The sequence below is a fragment of the Oreochromis niloticus genome, linkage group LG12, assembly GCF_001858045.2.
Source record: "Oreochromis niloticus isolate F11D_XX linkage group LG12, O_niloticus_UMD_NMBU, whole genome shotgun sequence".
NCBI lineage: Eukaryota > Metazoa > Chordata > Actinopteri > Cichliformes > Cichlidae > Oreochromis > Oreochromis niloticus.
The window spans coordinates 13,677,996-13,702,206 of NC_031977.2; the positions used below are offsets into that span (position 1 = coordinate 13,677,996).

The 24,211-nt window shown below is 41.5% G+C and overlaps 3 protein-coding genes across 8 annotated transcripts; 1 reads left to right on the plus strand and 2 right to left on the minus strand.

Moving 5' to 3' along the window:
- Positions 1 to 385: 385 nt before the first annotated feature.
- Positions 386 to 12,480, minus strand: si:dkey-32e23.4 (dynamin-1-like protein). Of its 4 annotated transcripts, none has more exons than XM_005457448.4 (18): positions 12,422 to 12,480; positions 11,740 to 11,866; positions 10,187 to 10,328; positions 9,927 to 9,965; positions 9,684 to 9,730; positions 9,513 to 9,584; positions 9,332 to 9,418; positions 9,031 to 9,193; positions 8,596 to 8,716; positions 8,164 to 8,502; positions 6,243 to 6,363; positions 5,983 to 6,138; positions 5,783 to 5,872; positions 5,589 to 5,687; positions 5,294 to 5,410; positions 5,095 to 5,204; positions 2,411 to 2,570; positions 386 to 2,164 (listed from the first exon to the last, which is right to left on the minus strand). In XM_005457448.4, exons 2-18 carry the CDS (start codon positions 11,839 to 11,841, stop codon positions 2,108 to 2,110), a joined length of 2,022 nt encoding a protein of 673 aa, XP_005457505.1. In that variant the 5' UTR covers positions 11,842 to 11,866; positions 12,422 to 12,480; the 3' UTR covers positions 386 to 2,107. The 4 variants fall into 4 exon arrangements, with proteins under 4 accessions (XP_005457505.1, XP_005457506.1, XP_005457504.1 ...); XM_005457449.4 differs by having other exon boundaries at positions 12,297 to 12,434; XM_005457447.4 differs by having other exon boundaries at positions 12,292 to 12,430.
- Positions 12,481 to 12,616: 136 nt separating this feature from the next.
- On the minus strand, positions 12,617 to 16,490 carry ubl4a (ubiquitin like 4A). Its single transcript, XM_003452672.5, has 4 exons — positions 16,280 to 16,490; positions 14,437 to 14,542; positions 14,092 to 14,330; positions 12,617 to 13,240 (listed from the first exon to the last, which is right to left on the minus strand). Exons 1-4 carry the CDS (start codon positions 16,325 to 16,327, stop codon positions 13,133 to 13,135), a joined length of 501 nt encoding a protein of 166 aa, XP_003452720.1. The 5' UTR covers positions 16,328 to 16,490; the 3' UTR covers positions 12,617 to 13,132.
- A 575-nt stretch (positions 16,491 to 17,065) lies between these two features.
- prkg1l (protein kinase cGMP-dependent 1, like) lies at positions 17,066 to 24,193 on the plus strand. Of its 3 annotated transcripts, XM_005457453.4 has the most exons (20): positions 17,069 to 17,473; positions 18,160 to 18,352; positions 18,463 to 18,577; positions 18,787 to 18,953; positions 19,326 to 19,439; positions 20,763 to 20,868; positions 21,029 to 21,149; positions 21,272 to 21,349; positions 21,528 to 21,622; positions 21,768 to 21,833; positions 21,918 to 21,995; positions 22,078 to 22,174; positions 22,252 to 22,391; positions 22,480 to 22,569; positions 22,691 to 22,832; positions 22,915 to 23,078; positions 23,178 to 23,300; positions 23,498 to 23,560; positions 23,658 to 23,724; positions 23,803 to 24,193. In XM_005457453.4, the coding sequence occupies exons 2-20, from the start codon at positions 18,163 to 18,165 to the stop codon at positions 23,884 to 23,886; spliced, it is 2,100 nt and encodes a 699-aa protein (XP_005457510.1). In that variant the 5' UTR covers positions 17,069 to 17,473; positions 18,160 to 18,162; the 3' UTR covers positions 23,887 to 24,193. The 3 variants fall into 3 exon arrangements, with proteins under 3 accessions (XP_005457508.1, XP_005457510.1, XP_005457509.1); XM_005457451.4 differs by having other exon boundaries at positions 17,066 to 17,473; positions 23,658 to 24,193; XM_005457452.4 differs by having other exon boundaries at positions 21,029 to 21,092; positions 23,658 to 24,193.
- The last annotated feature ends 18 nt before the right edge of the window (positions 24,194 to 24,211 follow it).

Sequence of the window (24,211 nt, forward strand, 5' to 3'; positions counted from 1 at the left end):
GTACCTTCCAATATACTTATTTTATCGTTTGGTGGGTCTCGGTGCTGCTGTTTATTTCTAATGTGACAGCTGTACGTTAGAGCTCAGAAACTTTAAACCTGATATGTTTAAACATCACAGGCATGTACATAAAAGAGCTGCGGATATCACTTCACACCATCTCAAAGTGAAATTATTGATTATATAGTCTACAAATGTAACCAATTCATTTTCTAATTTGTACTCTATTAACTGTATTTCCAGCAGTGTAAAGAGACTTAGCAGCAGATTAGGACCACAGACGTTCTGCATCACCAACCGAATGTATGCAAATTCCTGTCACAATGCGACATACACTTTGTGCTGCTGCAGCTTTATAGCTGGGCTTCAGTGCGTTAGTAAAGTACGGCTTCAAAAAGTTGCAAATAAAAAACATATTCCTTCAGCAAGGATCAACATTTCACTGAGAGCAAACTGATAATAAAATAATTAGTGTAAACACTGTGCTTCCACCTGATCCTAAAAGGAAACTGAACAGAATATGCTCCTGACCGGGTCATGTGTTCAGCATCAGTTACCATGGCAATCTAGCCAGGTGAAAAAGAGAGCCACGTTTAGGGACCCTGAAAACTCTGACTCAAGTTACCTCACTAGCTCATTAATCCTGCTTTGCAGCACACCCCTTTGGTTGCCCTGTGTCATGTAGGAGCCGTCTTCTTTCATACCAAAACAATCCAGTAGATAAACAGCACTGCAGGCCGAGGAGGGGAACATGTATATTTGATCAGGGGCGAACTTTCTGTTTAAAGCAGGTCTTCCTGAAAAAGTCTAATTCTTAGGATAACATTAGTTTTGGCTATTATCTGAGCCTGAGAATGGGGGAGGAAAGCTGGGAAGACATGCATAATTTTACACATTAATGAATATTACATAATGAAACGGTGACTGGCACTGGGGCAAATGATTCAGGTTAAATTAAGACTGAGGTTTATGGTTGGGAATGTAACAAAAAAACAACTGCAGGCAGGATTCATCTACATTTCTAATTGTCTCTCTGTCCTGGAGGCAGTTTATCTGAGCGGCCGGAGAAGGTCGGTAATGCGAACAAGCTTATATCTCTGTAGCATTAACAGTGGAAACAAGTGGATAATTGGTTTTGTGGGGAAGGAAACAAAGCTACAGAAAATTTCAGTGCTATCATGTGGATCTGAAATATAACAAGCCTACTCTTTTAATGGTTAAAACAAAAAAACAACACTCCAAGTGTAAGAATTGACTAACACTATGGTGCATACACACTTTATACTAAAGCTGTCCAACTCAATGTGGCAGTCTTCTAAAAATCGTACACAAACAGAGGGAAGGATATGTTGGGCATGTTTGGTTTGCTCACCTCAAACTGGAATGTTTACAGCAGGCAGTAAAAATAGGCTCATATGCAAACGAGACTGGAAAATAAACCTGATATTGATTAGCATCGGAGCTGGAAAAACAATCCGCAGTCATCCTGTAATTTCTTTAAATGACTGCGGCCTGTCTTTAGTGTTGCATTGCAGTCTGCTTTGATTTGATTTTCACTTTATTTCTATCTCTGCAGAGCACTCCAACAAAGGAGATTAAAGTCAGGAAATCTAATCTAACATAGTTTTAGCACCTGCTAAAGTGGGCTCAGAGGAAGCCAGTGCCTGGAAAGCATGAAGCTGCGCAGTGTGAACACATTTCAAATTTATAAAAAAATAAACACAGACAAAATAAATACTCCATACACAACATACATTACAAAAAAATTTAAAAAACTTATGACCCATCAAAGGTTTTCACACAAAGTATTGCAGGAAATTTTGTTCACGGCTATGCTTGTCACATTCTACCTGTTAAATAACACTTTCAGCCTGAGTGTGATTGATCTCTCTCTCTCAGTGTTCACAGTGAAAAGCAACAGCTCCGGTATGCTGTTCAGTGCAACCGCCAGAGAGGAAAAAAAGTAGATCTGAATGTGCTATGGTCACTGGTCCGTGAGAAAACAGTGGTACTGCCACACATTAACACAGACTGCCGAAAACTCACATACACTTTCAAACTCTCAAAGCTCTCCTTTGACACAAGAGAAGTTGTTGCGTTCCTCTGGTTACCAAAAATGAGTCTCCCGGATCTCAGAGATGATGTTGTTGGCTTTTTTAAGCGCCTGAGAGAGAAAGAAAGAAAGAAAGAAAGAAAGAAAGAAAGAAAGAAAGAAAGAAAGAAAGAAAGAAAGAAAGAAAGAAAGAAAGAAAGAAAGAAAGAAAGAAAGAAAGAAAGAAAGAAAGAAAGGCTGGTTAAATTGCTGGCATTAAGACAGCAGATAAAAGAAAAAAAACAAAAACAAAAACAACTAGCTGTTCCACAATGTTCAGAACCCATTCAGAGAACAAATTGCATCATCCAATTTTACCTCAAGCATTTGAGCAACCTCAGTCCGCTGCTGTGCCGTGTCCTGTGACTCAATGAGCAGCTCCTGGAGCAGTGGCTGTTTGTAAAGCTGACCCACCAGCTCACTCTGCAGATGTTCTTTCACGTAGTTCACCAGGAAATGCATCACTGTCTTGGGCACACTGTAGACACACAGACCGAGGATATTTACACTAGAGCTACTATTCAGAATTTGCATGCTTCCACCAACCAAGAAAGCTGTAGTCTGACGAGAAACTAGGGCGAGGGACTCCAGAGTTAGAGTTGAGTCCCTGTTCAGATCATTACTGCTGATTTATTTTGTGCTTAATCTCATATTAAAAAAAATAAACAACTTCACTAAACTAATATTAAGAAACACTGATTTGTATGTATGTAGCAGCTGTATGAGAACAGACATCACTGCAGGAATCAACATCTGCACACTTATTCTCTAATAGAGCAACACAGTTAAGACAGACACAGGCAAAAAGAACAAAAAAACCCACCCAGAACAAAAACTCTTATTGCAAATGCTGATATATTTAATGCCCTTACAGGATTTGAAGTTAGAGTAAGGAAAACAGTGCATGAGATAATATCCACAGAGACTAAATCTAATGTCCTCACTAAATGTGTCACCCTCTAGTTTACATGTAAATAGAACCCCTTCATCTTTTTTAGAGGAAAAATAACAGCTCTCATTATATAAGAAGCCTTTGTTCATGTAGTTAGACTGCTCTTTCAACGCAGCTCTTTTATCTAAGTAACAACTGATAAGATAAAAGGTTAACAGCTGCTAACCCTGAGCCACACTGACAGCACCATCAGGCACATCTAATTGTGAAGTTAATACACGCACGCAGTGGCACGCTTGCTCTCGGTGCCCTGCGGCCGGGCAGAAAAGATGCAAATGAGGGAAAAATCTGATGGATTTCATTAAAAAAAACAAAAACATTTTCATCTGACCAAACCACACCAGCACTGATCTAACATTAAACGTGTTGGGAGAAGAAGAGCATCACGACACGTCTCACCTGAACAAATACAGCTACAAATGTTACACCTGAGCTGGCATTTAGACTTGTACGCCTGTAGTTCAGGAAGCCTTTAGTGTTTTCTGTGCTTTATTTACACTGGTTGGACAAAGCGAAAACACACTTTTCTGAACTTTTGACTGAGTGGCTAAGCTGCCTGTTGGAGCCAAGCCCACCCCTGTCCATAGCTAAAACCAGTCCATGCAGGCAAATGCAAGTAAATGGACTTAAACTGGATCATTACTTTAATATAACTGGAGCAGACAACATTTTATATACAAGCGAACACTTCACCCAGACTTTCAGTCAGGGAACATTTCCCCTAAGGAATAAATCAGAAACTGGCAAGACTCTCTGAACACAGATCGTACAAGCACTCGCATTAAGCATCATCAGGCAGAAATCCCTCAGCATGAGCTCCTTCTGCACCAGAATACAGCTCCGCGGGAACCATAGTGGTCACAGTTGTACTCTCATATCTTGAGGGAGGATTTAGCAATGTCATGTTTGATGGTATGAAATGGACAGTGACAGGGCTGCGTGTTAACTATTTAAAGTTCAGGCCCAGCGTTTTAATGTGTCAGAAAGATAGACAGCCTTCAGATTTTTGTGTTACTGATGTAAACGTCTCTAAAGATATTTGGTTAACCACTGATCAGTATCATCAATTCAGAAATGGCCAAGATATATGATCTACTCTTTTATCTAAGAGTTAAGGCCATCGCACACGAGCGCCTTCAGAAAAAAAATAAAGAAATACCAAAGTTTTTAGATCCAAACTTGTCATCTAACATATATACACACCGACTGCGTTGCTTTTTTGAGGAAAATTCGTCTGAGAAAAATGTACAGTGAAAAAAAACTGAAGTCGAGATCAAACAATGATGAGCTAGTCCTGATGTTCCTGAACAAGAAAAGTACGAAACTGAGATTCTGGGTTGATCCAATTCTCACAAGAAGGCAGCAGCAGGGAGAATTTCATGGTTTGATCCAGGAGCTGTGGCTGTATCACGGCTGCTTTCGTACATATTTCAGGATGTCAGTGGGGCAGTTTGAGCTCTTGTTGGCAGAGTTGGGACCACAGAGGAGGCAGAGAAAACATTTCATAGAGCTGATTGACCCGGAGCAGTGTCTCGCTGTGTGTCTGGGGTAAAATAGTATTATTTTACCATTTGTATATTCAGTGCCCATTTTGAGCTACAGCACACTTGTTGGCAAATGCAGTGGTCTGATTGGTCAGAAAAATTAGAAAAAAAAGAATAGAGCTTGATTTGAACAAACAAATTACGGAAAGTTATGCTGCCGGCCTGAAAAATATTTTTAACGCTCAAAACATTTGAATGGATTTTACACGTCCGGTGTGTAAAAGCCTTTAAGCTGCTGAATAATAACCAGAGAGGTGGTTTTACAGAATGCTGTTGCAGCAAAGCTGAACTTTGATCTCAATTAATCATTTTGTCCTATAAGAGACAACATAATTACCACATGAATTATTGTGAGTTCAGTAAGGTCATGTCACTTTTGACCACCTTTATTCTAACTGAATGTTTGTGCCAAATTTGAACTAATCAATAACAACAACTGAGCTTTGAACGTGATGTAAAGGGGAAGTCGGGTCCCCTGGGGTGCTCTGGATTTGTGCCAGTCAAACCTGTCTTGGATGCTCTTGCGAACAATGAGGAAGTAGCTCTTGATGAGACGCTGGATGACCTCACAGTCCCTCTGCTCCCTCGAGCTCAGCTTTCGGGAAACTGGCACAGCCTGACAGAGAGAAGGGGCAAGCAAAATATTAATACTGACCATCTGCAATGACTTCAGTGCTTTGTCATACTGCTAATCCTGCTACTCACTGTGTCAAGGAGGTTAATGGCCTGGCCTTTGCTGGGGCTCCCAAAGCCTGCAGCTGCAGCTTTTTCTTCCGTGACCTTCTCGTTCTTCCAGCGCTTCCCTCCGTCAAGCGCCTCTGCCTGAAAACAAGCAACTCAGACGGTAAAAGACATGTTTTTTTAGGCTGGGATTCCACTAAAAACTCTAAAAGTGGTTTTAATATTTAATTATGAATTACGCTTCAGCTTTTAAAGAGCACAGTGTCTGCTGTTTAGCCAAGCAGAAAAAAAGTCCCTGCAGTGAGAAACAAACTACTACCTGCTGACTGTTGACAGATGCGGAGACCTGCGCCGCGTCCGTGAAGTCTGGATGCTTTGTGTTGATGTAGGCAAGCTCAATTGCTACTAAATTATGGACCTGAAAGTTAGAAAAAAAAAAGCAAAAAGAAGCATCCAGTGGGATGACTAATATAATTAATATAAAAAGATGATCTTGCTTAAGCTGTGGATTACCATTTCATTAGTAATCGGCAAGCGTTTCCTCAATAATCCAGTCACTACTTCCACAATGGAATCGTGCAGCTTGGGAAATCGAAGAAGCTCCTTAAAAATGCAAAGAGATGCTGTTTTTTAACACGGTTCTGTAATAATTACTGCGGCACTATTTTCTTTACTCAACCATGTGTAAAGTGCAATATGATCTCTGGTCCCACCTGTGTACTGAAGGAGGAACAGTGCTGGATGATCCGCTGCAGCTCTTCATGAACCAGCTCCACGCAGCGCAGACTGGGCTCCTCTAGACGCTTAATTTGCCGCTTCACCAGCAGCTCAAAGGACACCTCGGGCACAAAAAGTGCTGGCCGTGGGCCCTGCAGGGCAAATATCATACACACAAACACAAATACACACCAGCTCCAGACTTCAGAATTAGGATTTAGTAGAGCTACACAAACAGAAGCGAGGAGAAGCTTACAGTAGCATTACGGATAGCAGTGAGGATATCGAGATCAGTCAGGCCCGCCAGGGGATCGATAGACTGCAAGGTCCGGCCAAAGGTCTCGTGGAATATATAACAGATCCGAGCACCTCCACAGCTGCAGAAAGAAGAGAAAGGTGAGAGCTGTGATATCAGTGCTGTGTCTCAGTCCTGTGTGTCAGCAATGCTAGCTGTGCCAAGATTAAATGCAGTCAACCAAAAAGGGTCAATATTTGCTCCCCATGTATTTTAATGAATTAATCATCAAGTGGTAAGAGCTGCAGAGCGGAATGTGCCAACAGAAGATGCTGATACCACTTTAGTTTACACCTACATTAGCACGAGGACATTACTCTCATGACGCTCATCAAATGTCTCGATGCAGTCTCAATCATCCAGGTTAGCAAATCCCAAAAAGTAGATTCTGTTCATCTGCAAAACAATGTAATCATTCTTCTGTCGACAAGAGTAGGTGCACGGTTTTACTTAACCAGAAGGACTGTCATGAAAAATTTTGTCACTGCTCACTGACAAAAATACTTATGAACCCCTAAAACAAGACCCAGGTAGTGGTTACAGGAAGAGGGTGATAGATTGTCTGAAGCAGTTAGAACAAGACAATGCTGCTGACCAGACCTCATACCACAGGCAAGTCTGTATGGTTTACTGAAGATACAAAAAAAGGGCGTACCTTTTAGACCAATTGTCTGCATGATCAACTCAGTCACATATAACATCTCAAAGTTTCTGGCTTCGATCCTCAACCCGTTGGTAGGCAGCTGTAAGCGCTACATCCAGAACACTTTGAATTTTGTTGAGAAGCTTAGAGATGTCATTATGGAGGCAGATGAAACAATGGTCTCATATGATGTTATGTTTCTCTTCACTTGTGTTCGAGTCCCTGAAGCAGTGGATGTAGTTTGTAAGAGATTACAGGATGACCCCAACCTCAGCAACAGGTCCACTCTCAGCACCGCCCAAGTGTGTTTGCTTTTGGAACTGTGTCTTCATTCCACCTATTTCACATACAAGGGTCAGGCAGAAACATGGGTGTGCCATAGGTTCCCCAGTTTCACCCATTGTGGCCAACTTGTACATGGAAGAAGTGGAAAACAGGGCTCTGTTATCCTACCCTGGAACACGCCCAAGTCGTTGGTACAGGTATGTGGATGACACCTGGTTGAAAATCAAATCTCAGGACGTACCACAATTCACTGATCACATTAACTTGGTGGAGAAACACGTCAAGTTCACCAGGGAGGATATGAAAAATGACAGCCTTCTTAGACTGTGAGATTTCCATCAGTAATGGGGGACATTTAAAAGTTGATGGGTAACGTAAAGTATTTAAGGTTTGACTCTCATCACCCACTGGAGCACAAACTGTGTGTCATCTGGACGCTACGACAAAGAGCGAACAGCATCCCCACAGATACAGCGGCCAGGGAAGCAGAAGAACATCATATCAAGAAGGCTGAGGAGAGGGCCTAATGCTAAAGCTTTCATCTTTCACCATCCTACAGTGCTGTGATTGAAGCCATTTCCCACCTCTCTGTGAATAGTACTCATCAGTGGTTGTTGATCAATGTTCATAACAATTTCATATTAATGATCAAGAAACTGACCTCATAGGCCATTGTTCGTTAGTGGGCTAGTTTCAGTCATTATGCAAATGCCCTGTTTAAAAGGTTGGGGAAACCTGCATTCAGCTTAGACTGAAGAAGTCACTTGAGTGAGCGACGAAACGTTTCTCCCACTGAAAACGCTACGTCCAGATGAACAGATTCAACCTTTTGGGACCCTCATCAAAGTAAATTAAATTGTAGATTTGTGCAACAACTGCTGTGTTAAAAAGAGGAGTTAAGGCATTTCACTAAATCAGAAAACAAAAGCTCCACTAGAGTGTGGTCAGACTCACAGCTCTGAGGTTTGTATGTGCCTGGCTGTTCCCTCTATCGTGTTGCAATAATCGCTGGCAAACTTGGTGACTATCTGTAGCAGGGTGGCACTGTGATCCTCTACGGGCTGTCCGTAGCTGTTGAGTCTTGCCTGGTACTGGGCACTCAGCACAGTCACTCGGGTTTTGAGGTCTGGCAAGCAGTCCCGGATGTGGTGCATGAGCAGCCTGCTGAGAGTTTTGGCCAGATAGCGAGAGCCAGCGCGAGACACTAGTGAGGGATAGTGGCGCTGCAAGAAAGCCTGCTCATCCTTCATTGAGTCCTCCAGGCTTTTCTGAGTATTTATGTCATGCTGGCTCCTACAACAAGAAGAAAACAGCGAGTTCAGTAAGATAATCAGAATATTAATACTTTTAATTATAGATCAACAAGCAAGTTTGTTTTTTCCAAACCTGTTAACCACCCCGATAATCCCAAGCCTGACTGGAATGACTCGACCCAGAAGGACCTCCAGCGCATCGGTTCCTGCATCCATCAGGTCCAGCTTACTGACCACCAGCAGTGTTCGACGGCCTGACAGACACCAACACAACATTCACAGATCATTCAGGGTGAATGCTTCCGCCATTTAATCATTCTCTTTATCACCACAGCCAAAGGGAGCACATGAACATTCATTTTCCTGTCAGCAAGGTTTTTAAACTGTAAAGACAGGCTATATCAGTAGCATGAAATTACTTCTTTCGACGCATTTGATAATTTAAAAATGAAAGCATGTTATGTAACAATTTAAAAATGAAGCACGTCATGCAGTAAGCACAGAGAGAGAGAGAGAATTAAGATAAATTCTGAGGGAAAAAAAAACCCCTGTATAAATAATGTCCTACCATCTGGATCAACCTCACGAGCCAATTTTAATGCATCAGATGTGGCCAAGTCAGAGTTGGCAGGGGACACTGCGAGGATAAGGCAGTTTGGATTGGAGATAAAGGACAAGATCATCTCTTGCACTTGAGCCTCGATGTCCTTTGGCTGGTCCCCAACAGGAACCTAAGACAACAACAGCAGTATGCGGCCAACATTACATTAACCACAGCACACATTCGATCATTATTAATGATTATCTAACATCACTGTGTTTGCATAAATCAAATCCACTCAGCATCCCTGTCAAGAGGCTGCATCTACCTTTGTAATTCCAGGTAAATCAACCAGAGTAAGATTAAGAACTTTTGGAGAGAAAATCTTCAGATATATGGGCTCAGGACTGATCCCCTGGATATGAAAAACAGAGAAGGAAAATAATGAATCCAGTTGAAACAGCTGAACCTGCAGCATTACTGAGCGCACATCAAAGTGTTCTTCTCACTTTATTGTCGCCTGAACCTCGTTCAGTCTCTGCTTCAATTTCCCGACGAATTTCCTGAAAATCTGTGAAGCTCTATTAAAAGAGTGAGAAAATTATACATCACATAATCCCAGCACACAATACAGAACCAAAGCAGTGTACATATTATTTGAATGCCTAAGATAAACACACCTGATTCTTGCAGTGCAGAAATGTACCCCATTCTTCAGCTTTGACACCTGAACAAATAAGAGTAAGTGTGAGTTTTAACACAGATAAAACTAAGAGTTTGAAGAGACATTATGCTAATTTGAATATAAGACAAAACCACTTGTATTCATACTAGACGCAGAAAGATCAGGCTGAACAAAATGTCAGAAAAGAAATGAAGAGGTTAAACAAAGACAAGTGCATGCAGACCAAGTATAGAGAGACCTGGGTAGCTGTTTTGGGCATTTTGCTTAATCCCATTTCCTGAAAAGGCAGTGAAGGAGAAGAGGAAGAAAGAGAGTGTTAGCAAAGCAAGACCATAAAAGGAATAGTAGTTAAAAACAGTGAGAAAAGGTGCACGTTAACTACTGCATGCACTTTAATAACAGCCTTCTGTTTCTCTATTCTCCTGCATACCCTAACTTCCTAGACTTGACTTTGTTTTTTTAAAGGAATAAAACAGTGACAGATTCGTCTTTGTTTACCGTTCTCGATCTTCAGCCTCTCCTGCAATGGGGGAACATTAACAAGCTGCAACACCAGGGGTCGTCTTGTGACTATTCCTGATCCTCGAGGCAAGAAATCCCGTCCAACCAGGCTCTCCAACACAGAGCTCTTTCCACTGCTCTGTTATGACACATGATAAGACCAGTTTAACCCTGATACAGTCATCTGCAAAGTTTTCATGCTGTGTAGATATGCCATTGTGAATATAATAAAAAAAAATAACATGGACACAGTTTACAGCTTCAGCTACAGCATGCATGACAGATGATGGGATGTTATAGATAACAATTTGATAAAACTGCATCACAATTGATCTTTTTACTTCAAGCTCTCTTGGGCAAACTTTTTTGTCATTTCTTTAAGTAGTCTTCAGAATTTGTTCTCCAGGCTTCTTGAAGGACATTCAAACCTCTTCTTTGGATGTTGTCTGCCTTTTGTTTTGTGAAGATGACAACACACTGCTTCAATAATGTTGAGGTTTGGCCTCTCCATACCTGATAGTGTTCCATTGTGTGTGTGTGTGTTATATATCCAGGTATGCTTTTACTGCATTGGCAGTGTATCTGGGATCATTATAATGCTGAAAAATGAAGCCACCGCAAATCAGACGTTTTTCAGATGGCACTACATAGAGGATCAAAATCTGACTGTACTTTTCTGTGTTCATAATTTAATCAATTTTGATAAGACCACTGGCTGAAAATGCAGTTCTAAACCATGACAGAACTTCCACAGTTTTACAGTAGACAATCACTGTTGTGCCTCCCTCCTGACATCTCTGTAGATGATTTGAACCAAACATTTCAAATATGGATTCATCACACGATAAAACCTACTGCCATTGATTTTCAGTTCAGTTTGTAATCTGGGATACCTCAGTGTTTTCTCCTTGTTTCCTTTCCTTAATAATGGTTACTTGACAGCCATTCTTCCACTGACAACCCTGATGAGACTTTAGTGAACAGTGGATGGATCAACTAAAGGACCAGATGCATCTCTCAGGTTTTGTGTCAGGTCTTTGATGGATTTTTTCCTATTTCTTAAGGACATGACTTTCAGATACTGTTCATCTGCTGTAGATAGTTTTTTTTTTTTTTTTTTATGTATGCAAAGTTTTCAGCTCTTTTGGGAACTTTCTGTCACACTGTTATCTTTGGCATTTTTCACAGATAAAAAAACGGGAATAAATTATTTTCACTAACAAGATGCCCTAAGATGCAACTTAAAACAGGTTCTGTAAGTTAGCTGTCTGCTATGTTTCTCAGGATTTGAGTTAGTGAATAAACAAATTAGCTTAATGAACAAAACATTTCTGTAAAAATGGTCAGGTACAAGGACTCGACTGAAAAGGAGTGAAAAAAGTAGCCAGTTTCCAAAGAAGAACTTTGATAGAGCTTCAGAAAACCTGGAGAACTATTGTTCAGGACTACTTTAAAAATTAGAAGAAAGCCTGGCTGCTTGGAAACAAAATATAACGAAGTCATGGGTAGCTCAGACTTTTGCACAGTACTTTAGATGTGTCCTAGCCCACCTGAGATCCAACCACGACTATCTGAGGTAACTGTATGATCTCCGCCCCCAGTGTTAGAAAGACCTCCTGCAACCGGTTGATGGTGGGAATGAGAGTTTCCATCCTTCCAACAGACCGGACACTGTTGCTACATTGGTTTAAAAATGAATAAATTAAACACACACACACACACACACAAATAAGGAAGCAAAGATAAAAGTAATGCAGTCCACTTCAAAACAGTTAGCCTCCGAGAAAAAACGGAATAGCTTCGTCAGACGGAGAAGTGGTCCTGATGAGAGGGGTGTAACACCACGTTCAATCCTCCCAGGTTAAACACCAGTTTGAAGTGGCATTTTAAGATGAACACTGGTTACGAGTTGTCAACTACTGGGATGAAACCAGGTCTGACTAACAGTGCAACAAATGGTGACAGCACAAGCCGAGACACTCGATGTTATGTGCTAACCATAGCTTGCTAAATCTATTCGGTAAAGGGAGGAAGTGAAAGGGATAAGCTAGCTAACTGCTTACACTCGCTTAGCTGCTAAAGAAACGATACCCGATGCTGACCTCACCAATGTTCAAGATATATTCCTTCCTATCCAAGTTTCCTGTTCTTCATAGTTTGTATTAAAATAACGCATTAACCCTTCATTCCACCCGAAATGGCATCCAAAATTAGCAGTATAAAGATACAGACCGTCAGTTGATCACAAAGGCGGAACCGTATTACTCAGTCAATCCAATTGGTCAGAAATTTGAGTCACGAGGTTTCCTAACATCTGATTGGTTGATATGTAAAGTCCCGCCTTGTGAAACCTCAAATCAAACCACACCGCTTATACATTTGTATATTCTGACACTTAAAAAGCACACAACAAAAGCGGAAAGATAGTTTTTTTTTTTTCTACCTGTGTTTTAATATCTGTATATATAAACATGATATTTACAAATCATACAATGGTCATCAGTAAGTTACAGAATAAAACATGTATGAACTGCACAGATGGTTATAACAGGAAACACCCGGTCATCACGCAACCCAAATATTACTAATAAATACCCTCCATTAGAAGTTAGTGTCCCCTGGAAATGGTAGCAGCCAGAGATCATGTGAAGATAGCTTCATAAATGGACTCCTTTGTATTCAGACATTATGTGATCAGGTCGAGGTTACTGTGCCACCAATGACAAGGGCCAATTCCAAGATGCCAAGTTTTCTCATCCAAGATAAGAAAGCCCTATTGCTGAGACAAACAGTCAGTGTTATCCATGCTCACCCTGGGGCTCTCTGTAAGAAAAATGGCATTGTATTTTCCACAGCCTAACACTCTAAACACCGTATGCATCTCAAAGCACTGAGCGTCTCTCAAACAACAATCGGAAAAAATCAGCTTCAAGCTATGCATTCTTAGTCCATGTATGAGGTGTCCATGCCCTCGCCCTCCGGATGAAGCAACCTCCCCGCTAAGCGCTCAATGTCATCGAGGCTAAGCTGTCGAAGGGAACGTTCATAGTCCTTGAGAAAAGAAAGAAAGCAAAAAAAAAACATATTGAAAAACAGCAGGTTAAAAACATTTCAGTTCATTTATTTACAACACGTTCTGGCTGAGAAATAATGCATGGAGGACTGGAGGCATGACCTTCAGAAACATTTTTGTTGCTTTTAAAAGGAGTTTGTTAAGTCCAAAAAGTGTGGACGTAAGTGGAGGTAAGCTAATTTGCACTTTTGGCAGTTTGTTTTGTAATGCTGTTTGCACGCAAATAATTCAACAATTTCAGGATAACAACAGAATTTGGCAGCAAAAGGCCAAACCAGATTTTGCTTCATCCCCCCCCCAACCCTTCAAATACACACACACACACGTCTGGCTACTACTGGTCTGGGTTGTTCAATTAATTATTTAGCCCAGCATAATTAGTGGCTCCATAGTTTAGTGGTTTACATATTTGCCTAACAAGCGAAAGGAGGAGACATGAATCCCTTTGGGGTTGCGTTGGGAAGGCATGCAGAGCTACCTGCTGTGGCAACGCCTCGTGAATGAGGGAGCAGCTGAATGTAGCTTCTAATTAGTGAGCACAGTTGGATGGATAGGAGCTGAACAACTAACAAACTCAAGAGCTGTCAGTACACCCACTTTCTACAGTAAAAACAGTTCTCATTAAAAGATAAAAGCATTATACAAATATTGTAGTAATTATTAATAATAGATTTCCAGAAATTAAATCAGTATCTCACCATTAGCACTACATGTTCATAAATCATCAATAACTGGCCCTTTCAACTTTAATATTTTAGATTTATTAAATATCCGCACCTGTCAACTTGTCTGAAGAAAAAAAAAAAAAAATGACGCTGCATTTAAATACCTTAATAAGCTGTTCATGAACTTTTGCTGCATCTGCCGGACTAAAGTGTCTAGCAAGTATAGTGGAGACGGTCTGCCACACTCCTCCATGTGTGCTGCTTCCGCTGCTGGTGCTGCTACAGCTACCACCACCGCCTGGTGCTGCTGTTCCTGAAGCTGCAGTCCTCTCTCCCATGGGACGGATTACCAGATTCAATTTAGCCTCAGGACCAATAGAGTAATCACTCAGTCTGTGTTCATCTGAGGGAGAGTGTTACAATGTGTTGCATTAAAAATTTACATATGACGCATGCATAAAAGTATTAACAAATGCTGCCATCAAACATGTCGCTGTTGGCACATCTACCTGCGAGAGCTTTCCCTTTGTAGAGTAACCGTTGCTGGTTTGCTGGTATGTTGAGACGTTCAGACACAAGCTCCTTCACTGTGGAGACCTTTTCGTCTTCAGTCACCTGGAAGAAAAACAACCCAATCATGTAGTACATGTGTAATTTAAGAGCATGACACTGTTTTCTGTCTGTGCAGCTGAACAGTGTTTAAATTACACAGCACACAGTGCTGTAAAAGAGTAATTGCCCTATTCTTGATTTCTTGTTTTTTGGCATATTTGGAACAAAACAACACACACACGCACACACACAAAGGCCTGTCTCACATTTGCCAAAAAGCATCTTGATGATCCCCAGAACCTTTTGGAAATATTTTTTAGACTGACAAGAAAAATCTGGACTTTTTGAAGAGTTTGAGTTCTGTGTTACATCTGGTGTAAAACTAACAGCATTTCATAAAAAGAACATCACACCAGCAGTCAAACACAGTGGAGGTAGTGTGATGGTGTAGGGCTGCTTTGCTGTTTCGGGACCTGGAAGACTTCCTGTAATTCATGGAACCATGAATTCTGCTCCATCCTTCAGGAGCCACTAGTTTGTCCTCTAACACTCAAATGCCCTTGGGTTATGCAACAGGATAGTGACCAAAAACACAGCAGCAATCTGCCCTTGAATGGCTCAATAACTAACATAAAAGTTTTAGAGTTCCCTTGTCAAAGTCCAGACTTAAATTCAATTAAAATATTTCGGGATGACTTTTAACAGTACACTGAAACTGGAAAACCCTGCAATGAGGCTGAGTTAGGACAATATTGTAAAGGACAGTGGACCAAGATTCCCTCCACAGCAACATGAAAGTCACATTGCCAGTTTGATTGCAGTTCTTGCTGCCAGGTGTGGCACAACCAATTATTCGGTTTAGGGGGCAATTCCTTTTTCACACTGGGTGAGCTTTGGAAAGTTTGTTCCTTGATAAATTAAGTTATCATTTAAAAATCTTTCTCAAATAACTCCTACCTTTACATTATCCAGATATTAATGTTAAATATATGTACAAGTGACATTCCCGGTTTGTACTGGCATTTGTAGAGCCCCATTTCTCAAAAAAAAAAAAAAAAAGTGTACTCTTGCTAACATTTTAAACGAAATGGCTGTAATCACTGTTATGGCACAGATGTTGTGCATGGAACCACTTCTCTGCTGAACACAGAATTTTTAAACGATTTTAGAAATACTTCCCCACTTGGGGAAATACTTCCCCACGTAATAAAATGCTTTTGACTGCCTGCATATTTCCTTAAAACCTGGTCATGTTAAAATAGTGGCTGCCACACGCTAATATTCTCTTTAATTCAGGGGCCTTTGCTTATGTCTCCAAGTAAAGGTCCAGTTTGTGCTTTATAATATTTAAAAAAAAATTAGCTTTGTGAGAGACAGACTGTGGCTAAGGCTAACTGACAGCTATATTGGTCTTACTGCACCAAAAGCTGTTTCCCTCAGATAGGACTTCCCTTTTTTTTCTTTCCCCGAAACCACAAAGACCGACTTCAAATGCTACTAGTCAGCTGTTGTCAGGGAAGATTGTATGCAACATCTTATCCAGGATTTAGCTAGCACGCCAGCCAAATTAATGACTCTGCGGAGACATGCCCATACAACCGACTAGTTTAGGCTACAGTGTGTAGCACTGAATCCCAGTATTTTTGACAGGCTATTTTATTATTTTAAAAGAAACATATGTGTGGCCGTTTTTCTGAAGGTAGCTCGGCATGTGACATGCCAATGCTGGCCCGACTAAACTACTAGCTGCTATCGCAGTTAGCATGAGGCGGTGAGCTAGCGCAGCGGTACTTCACTCACCTGTACGCTGCACTCTTTTCCTTGAAGCGGTTTCACCGTGAGGATCATTTTTGAATATGCTTTAAAAAAACAAAAAAATTACACAACAATAAAGATGAAGTAACAAAACGTCTCGGAGTGTGCTGCTTCACAGTACAGCTACTTTATCAGCTCGCGATTCTTTGCTTGCCAACGGCCCATTTTCTTCTCCCGCATCCCACTACCGCCGCGCGCTGGCCGGAGTGTGGCATGGCAGCTACGCCAGCCCTCAGAGGAAAGTGTCATAACAACAAAAACAAAGAATAATCCATTTATTTTCTCCTAATTATGCCGCAGTTGAATATTAAAAGGAAAAAAAAGGATGGGAAAACTCAAAAAAAGGCTTACAGATTTGACTTATAACGCGGCTATTAGTAATATTATCAACAATGGTACACTAGGGCTAGTTTTTTTTCTTCATTTTTTCATTTTTGTGTGTGTTTAAATAACACGCACGGAAATTGTGTTTAAATAAAGTGGACTAACGCTGCATGGCTCTAGCGTGTTTTTACTAGTGTCGTGATGAACGCAGTAACTTATTACTGATTTTCCTATTAATGGCTAACATTATTGCAACATTATAGAGCTGTTACCATAACTTATCATCACATGTAGTTTGAAACTGTTGTTATCGGAAAACCACTTGCCGTCCAATTGCAGAGGAACATTTATTTTGTTACTTTACGCACCTACATCAAATACATATCAAGCCTTTTACTGAGAGAAAAAAAAACATGATATAAGGTAAAATTATATTTGGATGGCTGCACAGCTGCTATGGAGAGAAAACGAATAAATCTTTGATCGGTGCACACGGCCAGCCTTTAACCTGCTTCATGATCGGTTGGGCATACAATCATTAACATGCATTGCACAGTTTGCCGGATCCCCACCTACTCCCAAGGCTCCGGAACACCCTGAGGACCCCGTGACCCAGATGGGATCCGATCCACACGTTTCTCATCTCACCCTCCCCGCATGGTTTCCACCGTGTGGGTCATGTGATTGCCTGCTGTCTGTGCCCAGCCCCGGCCAGCCGCGAGCAAGAAAGAAGAGCATCCTTCAGCTGGGCACTTACAGACGGGATGTGCACCTGTCGAGTGAACAGTCTGCAGCCAAACCAGGCCAAAACACGCCGGTGAAATAGACCCCATAACGCCATACAGGCTGCGTGTGGTAAGTGATGTTTGTGTTCATTTGTTTGTTTGTTTGTTTATGGTGTGAAATATCGCACAGCATTAATACAGTTTGCGGATACAGCCTCATCTGTGCTAACAGACAGTCAATTAGAAACATGACAGCTAAAATCAGCAAAGATTAAAAAAACAGAAAAAATCATCGTGAAAGCATCAGCCACGCCTAACAGTCACATGGAAAATCCAATGTTATTTTCATGTTTTTATTCCTGTTAGGACTTTTGTGTGGGACTCAGTAGGAAGTTTGTACTAACATTTACTGTGTAAGCATTTCATTTCTACTTTCTTTGTATTTTCTCTTAATGTGGCTTGAATTATGTATAGAGATGCAGAACAACAGACTAGAGCTAATGCTTGCAATGTGGGGCTATACCTTACCTGTGACTCATTTGCAGTGAACATTAATGTGCTCGTAAACATATGAACACTCGTATAGGTGTGAAAATGTACAAGAAGCCCAAAACAGGTGGATCTATGCTCTTATCCAGGTAGAAGCCATTACACCTGGACAGATTAGCTAAATAATAAAGAGAGGTGTAGATCAAAATCATACAGAGGTCAAGTTTGTTGTAGATAGATCCACGCTGCATAGCAGCTGTAGGAATGTATATACTCTATGGATGGCTCTTTGTCAAAAGCATAGATGAAGTCTGCTAGTGTTTGCAGGTGATGGGTACACTTCGGGACCTCCAGTTTGCCTTGCAACTAAAGATTGAGGAGCTTCGCCAGAGGGACACGCTGATAGATGAGCTGGAGCTTGAGCTGGACACGAAGGATGAACTCATCCGGAGGCTGCAGGAAGAACTAGACCGCTACAGAACCACTGTCTCCCTCCCAGGAGCCTCTGCAGTCAGTGCATGTAGGCAGTTTTGTGCTGTTTTAATAATTGCAGAGCTTATTAGGACTGATATAGAGTTCTATTTGATTTCCTTGACTTTTTTATTCTTTATTTTTTTGCTTCTACCTCAGGTCAAACTGATGACAACAAGAGACCCAGAAGGCAGACGGTGATTTGTGAGCCCCTCACTCTGGACCCAGTGACTCTCGCCTTGGTTTCACAGAGAAGCTGTGACAAAAGCCACGAGTAAGAGCACACAGTGTTCCCTTCAGAGCTACACCTGCTCAGATTGAAAAATCACACTCATGCATGTTCAAGGCTCACTGACTGCTGACTGCATGACTCATGATGAACCAATGCTTTTTTTTTATTCATTGTCAGACGCTCAAGTATTTGACACTGTTTAATAACTCATCCTCACGTGCAAATTTCATATCGTTTCCTCATGTCCTCAGGTCCCAGAGGCTGATTCGGGCATCATTTCTGAGAAACGACTTGCTGAAGCACCTTGATGAAGGAGAAATCAGAGCCATCATCGCCTGCATGCATTCCACCACCATCAATCAAGGCTGCTATGTTATTCAGGAGGGGACCGCTGGGGCTCAGGCTTACGTTTTGGAAGGTAAATCCTTTTTTCCTCTTGCAATGGCCGCTATTAATCACACACGAGGATATTTATTAAGGCTTCCTTGAGATGTCAGATGCTTAAGGACAGACTGATTAAATGATGAGCTTGATCATATCTTTATATTAAAATTTTTGTACTGATAAATAGAAGCAAATAGAAGTGCAATAAAGTGACAGCATGTGGAGCAACACATTTCTAGTTTGGGTTGAAATGTCAGCTTGAGCCCGAGGAGACGGAGCGGCTGTTTATCTCCGGTCTCCTTGCCTTTCTGTTGTTTGTGCTGTACATCTCTCTCAGTCTGTACATTATCTGACATAAAACGCATTTCTCTGCGTCGTCCTTCACCCAGTGTTTGTTTATTCGCAGAAGGGAGGCTGGAAATGATGAAAGATGGACTGAAGCTGCTCACAGTTGAACCAGAAGACTTGTTTGGAGAGCTAGCGCTCCTTTACAACTGCACCCACACCTACTCTGTGTCAGGTAAATCAAAGCTTTGCATCGGCTTCCTTATTTTATAATTGCGCTCAGATGTCACAGGAGAGCTGTCAACCTGAAGAATTTCTCTGTGATTAACTTTGATTCGGCGAGGATATAAATAATTCTAGTTTAAGCGAATTTCGCAAGCGGTAAGATTTCTGGCTGTGGCCTCGGACAAAAGATGCCTGTTGAATTCAAAATCAAAAGACCCTCTGAGATCTTACAACAGCTTCGCATGGCTTTCTAACGGATGTGAGGAATTTAAAGCATCCTCGGCTTTTTCCGCTTAACACGGCTGCCTGAAGCGCCACATCTCCTCCCTACAATCCAGCATCTCAGCATCTTGCAAACATTTAAAAATAATCTTCTTGTAAACGATCTCGATTCAATGACCGCTGCGTTACAACCTCTCATCTGTGCTTTTCTGGTGTAAAAACATGATTTTTTTTCCCTCTTAAAAGCAGAAACTGTGCTATCATTTCCTTTGAGGATCCGATCACAGAGTCCTGTGGGAAAACCTTTTCAGTCGTGGCTGCGTGTGTCTGACCTGGTTTCACAAATAAATAGGCTGTGAAAATGGCCGGATCAGTTTAAATTGAAAAATCTGTCTGTTTTGTCTTGTTTGGTCCCAAAAGCATCCCATTCCTCCCCTTTTTTTAAAAACTCCTTTCGTTATCCTGTAACCAGGCAGCCTTTCCAATTCACTGTTCTACATTTGTCTGCTCTCTGGTAACAAAACTCGCTGCTCCCCCTTGTTCCATGTACCCTCTTTTTTTCAATCCATTTAAGGCCTGTTGCATTTATCTCCTTCCTGACCTGAAATTACTTTTCTTCCCATCATACCTGGCGTAGGAGATTGAATTAAGGACCAATGGCTGTACGCCGTGTGTCATACGATGGTAAAGCGACAAAGTTTGGTTTGTATCCAAAAACGGGGAACTGAGATAAGGACTGCACCGCAATAATCAGATGCTCGATCTTATTAGACTGTCTGGAGGGGACGTCGTCTTCCGTTTGCAGGAAGGTTCAGTGAATCAATCAATACTGGTCATTATTAATTAACGACACTCTCTTTCAAGCTCTATTACAAAGAAAGATGGTGATGATGGCTGAAGGAAATTAGATTTGATTGATATCTACTGACCTCTGTGAGGAAAACAAGTATTTTTAGTTTTTACGATACACGGTAAGCATTTCTAATGAAATCCTGGCCTACTTACTGGCTGCACGTCCACATCCATCACAGGCAGCGTGAGTCTCGATAGTGCTTTCACTCGTCTGTCACTGACACAGCGTCTTCCTCTGTCTCTGTCTTTTGATCTGCAGCACGAACGGACAGCAGGCTGTGGGTTGTGGATCGCAACAGCTACCAGACCATACTCATGCAGAGTGGTCTCAAGCACCTTTCCCATTCAGTGGAGCTTCTTAGCAGGTGAAAATCAGACTGATGCACATGAAGCAGCTCCAAAAAGCTGCTTTGATGGGCCATGTAGGCTTTTACCTCTGAGCACGGTATCTGCTCATTGTCCTCATGCACCTACATGAGCTATTGCGGATGATATCCAGTGCTTTTTGTTTGTATCTGTGTGCAGCATTCCCTTCCTCCAGTCGCTCCCAGCAGATGTCCTCATGAAAATGTCGGATCTCATGGAAGAGGTACACTTGAAGTTATTTAACTGTGAAGCACACTGGTGTATCCAGCTAATGGATGAGGTGAATGTTTACATGCAGTGCCTGTATAAGTGCAAGGAAAGCTCTCTGGATGAACCCTTCTTTGTTTTATTGATGTTTTTCCACTGGTCACACCGCTGTCGGTTTTCATTTGTCTTCCACAGACACATTACGCCGACGGCGACTACATCATTCGACAAGGGGCCACAGGAGACACTTTTTATATCATCAGCAAAGGCCAGGTAAAGTTTTCTGCTCTCATCCTGCTGCGCAGATCAAGGGGGGCTTTCTGAGGAAAAGATTTACAGCCTGGATGACAGAAATGTCAAAGCAGTGGCGGAAATGACTTTATGATGGTGATAATTTACTTTGGTGCGTTGCGCTCATCACCATTACCTCTTTTTTCATTACATTTGACAGGTGAAAGTGACTGAAAAGGGGCAAGAGCAGGAAGAACAGGTAGTTCTTTCTAAGCTCTCTGAGAGACAGTGGTTTGGAGAAAAGGCTCTGTGGGGGTAAGAAGGAAAAAAAGCTCCTTCAGATGATGCTGTAAAGAAATTTCTGCACATATAATGAAAAAGCACATTCATATATATATATATATATGTATATTGATAGTCTTATTGATAGTTTTATTTTGTAATACTTGCTTGTCTTCAGAGAGGACATTCGGACTGTGAGTGTGATAGCTGCTGGAGAAGTTACGTGCCTGGTAATAGACAGAGAGTAAGTGATTCAGCTGTCACACTGCTCTCTGATTTGAAAATGTGCTTAATCTAACCTGAATATTCGTAATTCTCTGTATTACAGCACCTTTAAGAGCATCATTGATGGGTTGGCACCTGATTGCAGTCAAGAGGAGCAACAAAACGATGAACCTGAAGTCGAGTGAGAAGCGTTAAAACACTGTTTCATTTCTATATACAGAAGACACAGAATAAAAGCTCACCCCTGTTTTCCTTGTAAGCAGCTCAGATGTGGATCCTGTCCTCCTGTCTACTTCCACCTTAAGTGATTTCCAGATTATCTGCTCTTTGGGGGTCGGGGAGTTTGGTCACGTAGACCTGGTGAGGGTCAATCTGCAAGCAGCTCGCCCTCGGCGATGTGTCTATAATGTAATGCATTTACTTCTGTTCTCTGTAAGGTGCAACTGAAGAGCAAGACAAAGTGTCCTTTTGCCATGAGGGTCCTCAAGAAGAAGCTGATTGTCAGCAGTGGCCAACAAGAGCACATCCGGAGAGAAAGCCACATCCTAATGGAGACCCACTGTTCGTTTATAGTCAGGTGTGTCCCATACTTAGATCTGTCTGGTAAAATATTGTTGATGCTGAGGAAAAAGATTTAAAGTAATTATTATTTTCATTGATCACAGGCTGCACAAAACCTTTAAAGATGCAGAGCATCTGTACGTTTTGACAGAAGCTTGTCTTGGTGGAGATTTATCTAATCTACTCAAAGACAAGTAAGTACTTAAGAATAAATTGAATATTTGAGGCATGTATTTGTAGTCCTGTACTGTTTCCTCACAGTAAAATATTAAATGACCTGCACCTGATGTCAGCCACTTCTCCAAACTGTTTCAGAGGATATTTGGATGAATGGAGCACCAGGTTCTACACAGCTTGTGTTGTAAAGGCCTTGTCCTTTCTGCACTGTCATGGTGTCATCTATAGGGACCTCAAGCCTGAACATGTTCTTCTGGATGAGCACGGTTATGCCAAGCTGGTACTACAGTCTTAACGTCACGTCTTGTTAAATGAAATGTAGCAGAGATGAGAACAAATCTACTCATATCTGTCTCTTGCAGGTTGGCTCCAGGTGTCTAAAGAAGGTTGAGGTGGGTAAGAAAACATGGACGTTTTGTGGTACGCTGGGCTACATGGCACCTGAAATCATCTCAAACAAAGGCCACAACATGTGTGCAGACTTGTGGTCGCTGGGTGTTTTTGTGTTTGAACTTCTGAGTGGTAGGTAAGCTTTTCAAATTTTTGGACAGCCCTCCTTTTTTTCAGCATATTTCTCCGGTTGCAGATTGAAGTTATCTTGACAGCCACCTGTTCTCCTCTCCAGGCTCCCATTCAGCCATTCTGACCCGCTGAAAATTCTCACTGCAACAATTCGTGGCATCGACCAGGTCGACTTCCCAAAAACCATCAGCAGAAGTGCCTCCAGTCTCATAAAGAAACTGTGCAGGTGTGAATACGAGCCACTAAGCACAATGTGAAAGCTTGGACAGATTTTTTTTAAATTATTGTTATTTAGTGCTTTTTCACACTTTTTCCACCCTCAACACACAAAAGCAGACAGAAACAGTGCAAGTGTGCTGTAATACCACCTCCTGAAGATAAGAAACTGATTATTAATTCATCTCATTTGCTGGTCTGTTCAAGGAGCAATCCCTCAGAGAGACTGGGCAGTCAGAGAAATGGGGCCAGGGACATTCAGAAACACAAGTAAGATGATGGATTTTTTTTTTTTTTTTGTACTCTGGGGAGAAACACTGAGGCTCTGCTTGGAAACATGTTGCTATGATGTTCTGTTTTTATTCAGATGGTTTGAAGGATTCAACTGGGACGGACTTTGTGAAAGGACATTAACAGCCCCGGTTATTCCCAAAGTAAGGCGAATCCAATACTGGCTGTTGGTCTTTACAGCTTTTCATGTTAGAGTCCGTTTTTTTTCCTGTCTTTTTCAGGTCAAGCATTCTTTGGGAAGCGGGTCGTTTGGTGTTTATGCCGAGGACTCGGTGGAGCCGTGCACAGACTGGGATGATTTCTGAGGGATTTCTATGAACCGGAAATAAAATCCTGTCAGACACTACTTCAGGTTTAGTCTCCATGAATAATTGACTACCCACAGACTTACTGCCATTAAGAATTTATTACAGTTTAAGACAAAAAATATTTTCCGCTGTAACACTTGATGCAGCTTTTGTTTGATAAGTGAATCATGCTGCCTGCTGTGCTAAGCCAAGACTGTTTTTTTCTGTGTATCTGCATAAAACCTTTACACATTTCCAAACATAGCCTATAACTGGAGTCACATCGAATCCAATAAACAATAAATAAACAGATCCAATAAACAAATGAGCTTCGCCTCTCTAT

Coding starts and splice junctions, on each gene's coding strand:
- ubl4a (XM_003452672.5), bottom strand. CDS start 16,327: ATGATCCTCACGGTGAAACCGCTTCAAGGAAAAGAGTGCAGCGTACAG. Junction 14,543..16,279: donor GAAAAGAGTGCAGCGTACAG/GTGAGTGAAGTA, acceptor TTTTTCTTCCAG/GTGACTGAAGACGAAAAGGT. Junction 14,331..14,436: donor CAAAGGGAAAGCTCTCGCAG/GTAGATGTGCCA, acceptor ACTCTCCCTCAG/ATGAACACAGACTGAGTGAT.
- si:dkey-32e23.4 (XM_005457448.4), bottom strand. CDS start 11,841: ATGGAAACTCTCATTCCCACCATCAACCGGTTGCAGGAGGTCTTTCTA. Junction 2,571..5,094: donor CGCAAGAGCATCCAAGACAG/GTTTGACTGGCA, acceptor GTGTGTCTACAG/TGTGCCCAAGACAGTGATGC. Junction 2,165..2,410: donor AGGTTGCTCAAATGCTTGAG/GTAAAATTGGAT, acceptor TTTCTCTCTCAG/GCGCTTAAAAAAGCCAACAA.
- prkg1l (XM_005457451.4), top strand. CDS start 18,163: ATGGGTACACTTCGGGACCTCCAGTTTGCCTTGCAACTAAAGATTGAG. Junction 18,353..18,462: donor AGCCTCTGCAGTCAGTGCAT/GTAGGCAGTTTT, acceptor CTTCTACCTCAG/GTCAAACTGATGACAACAAG. Junction 21,834..21,917: donor TGCCTGGTAATAGACAGAGA/GTAAGTGATTCA, acceptor TCTGTATTACAG/CACCTTTAAGAGCATCATTG.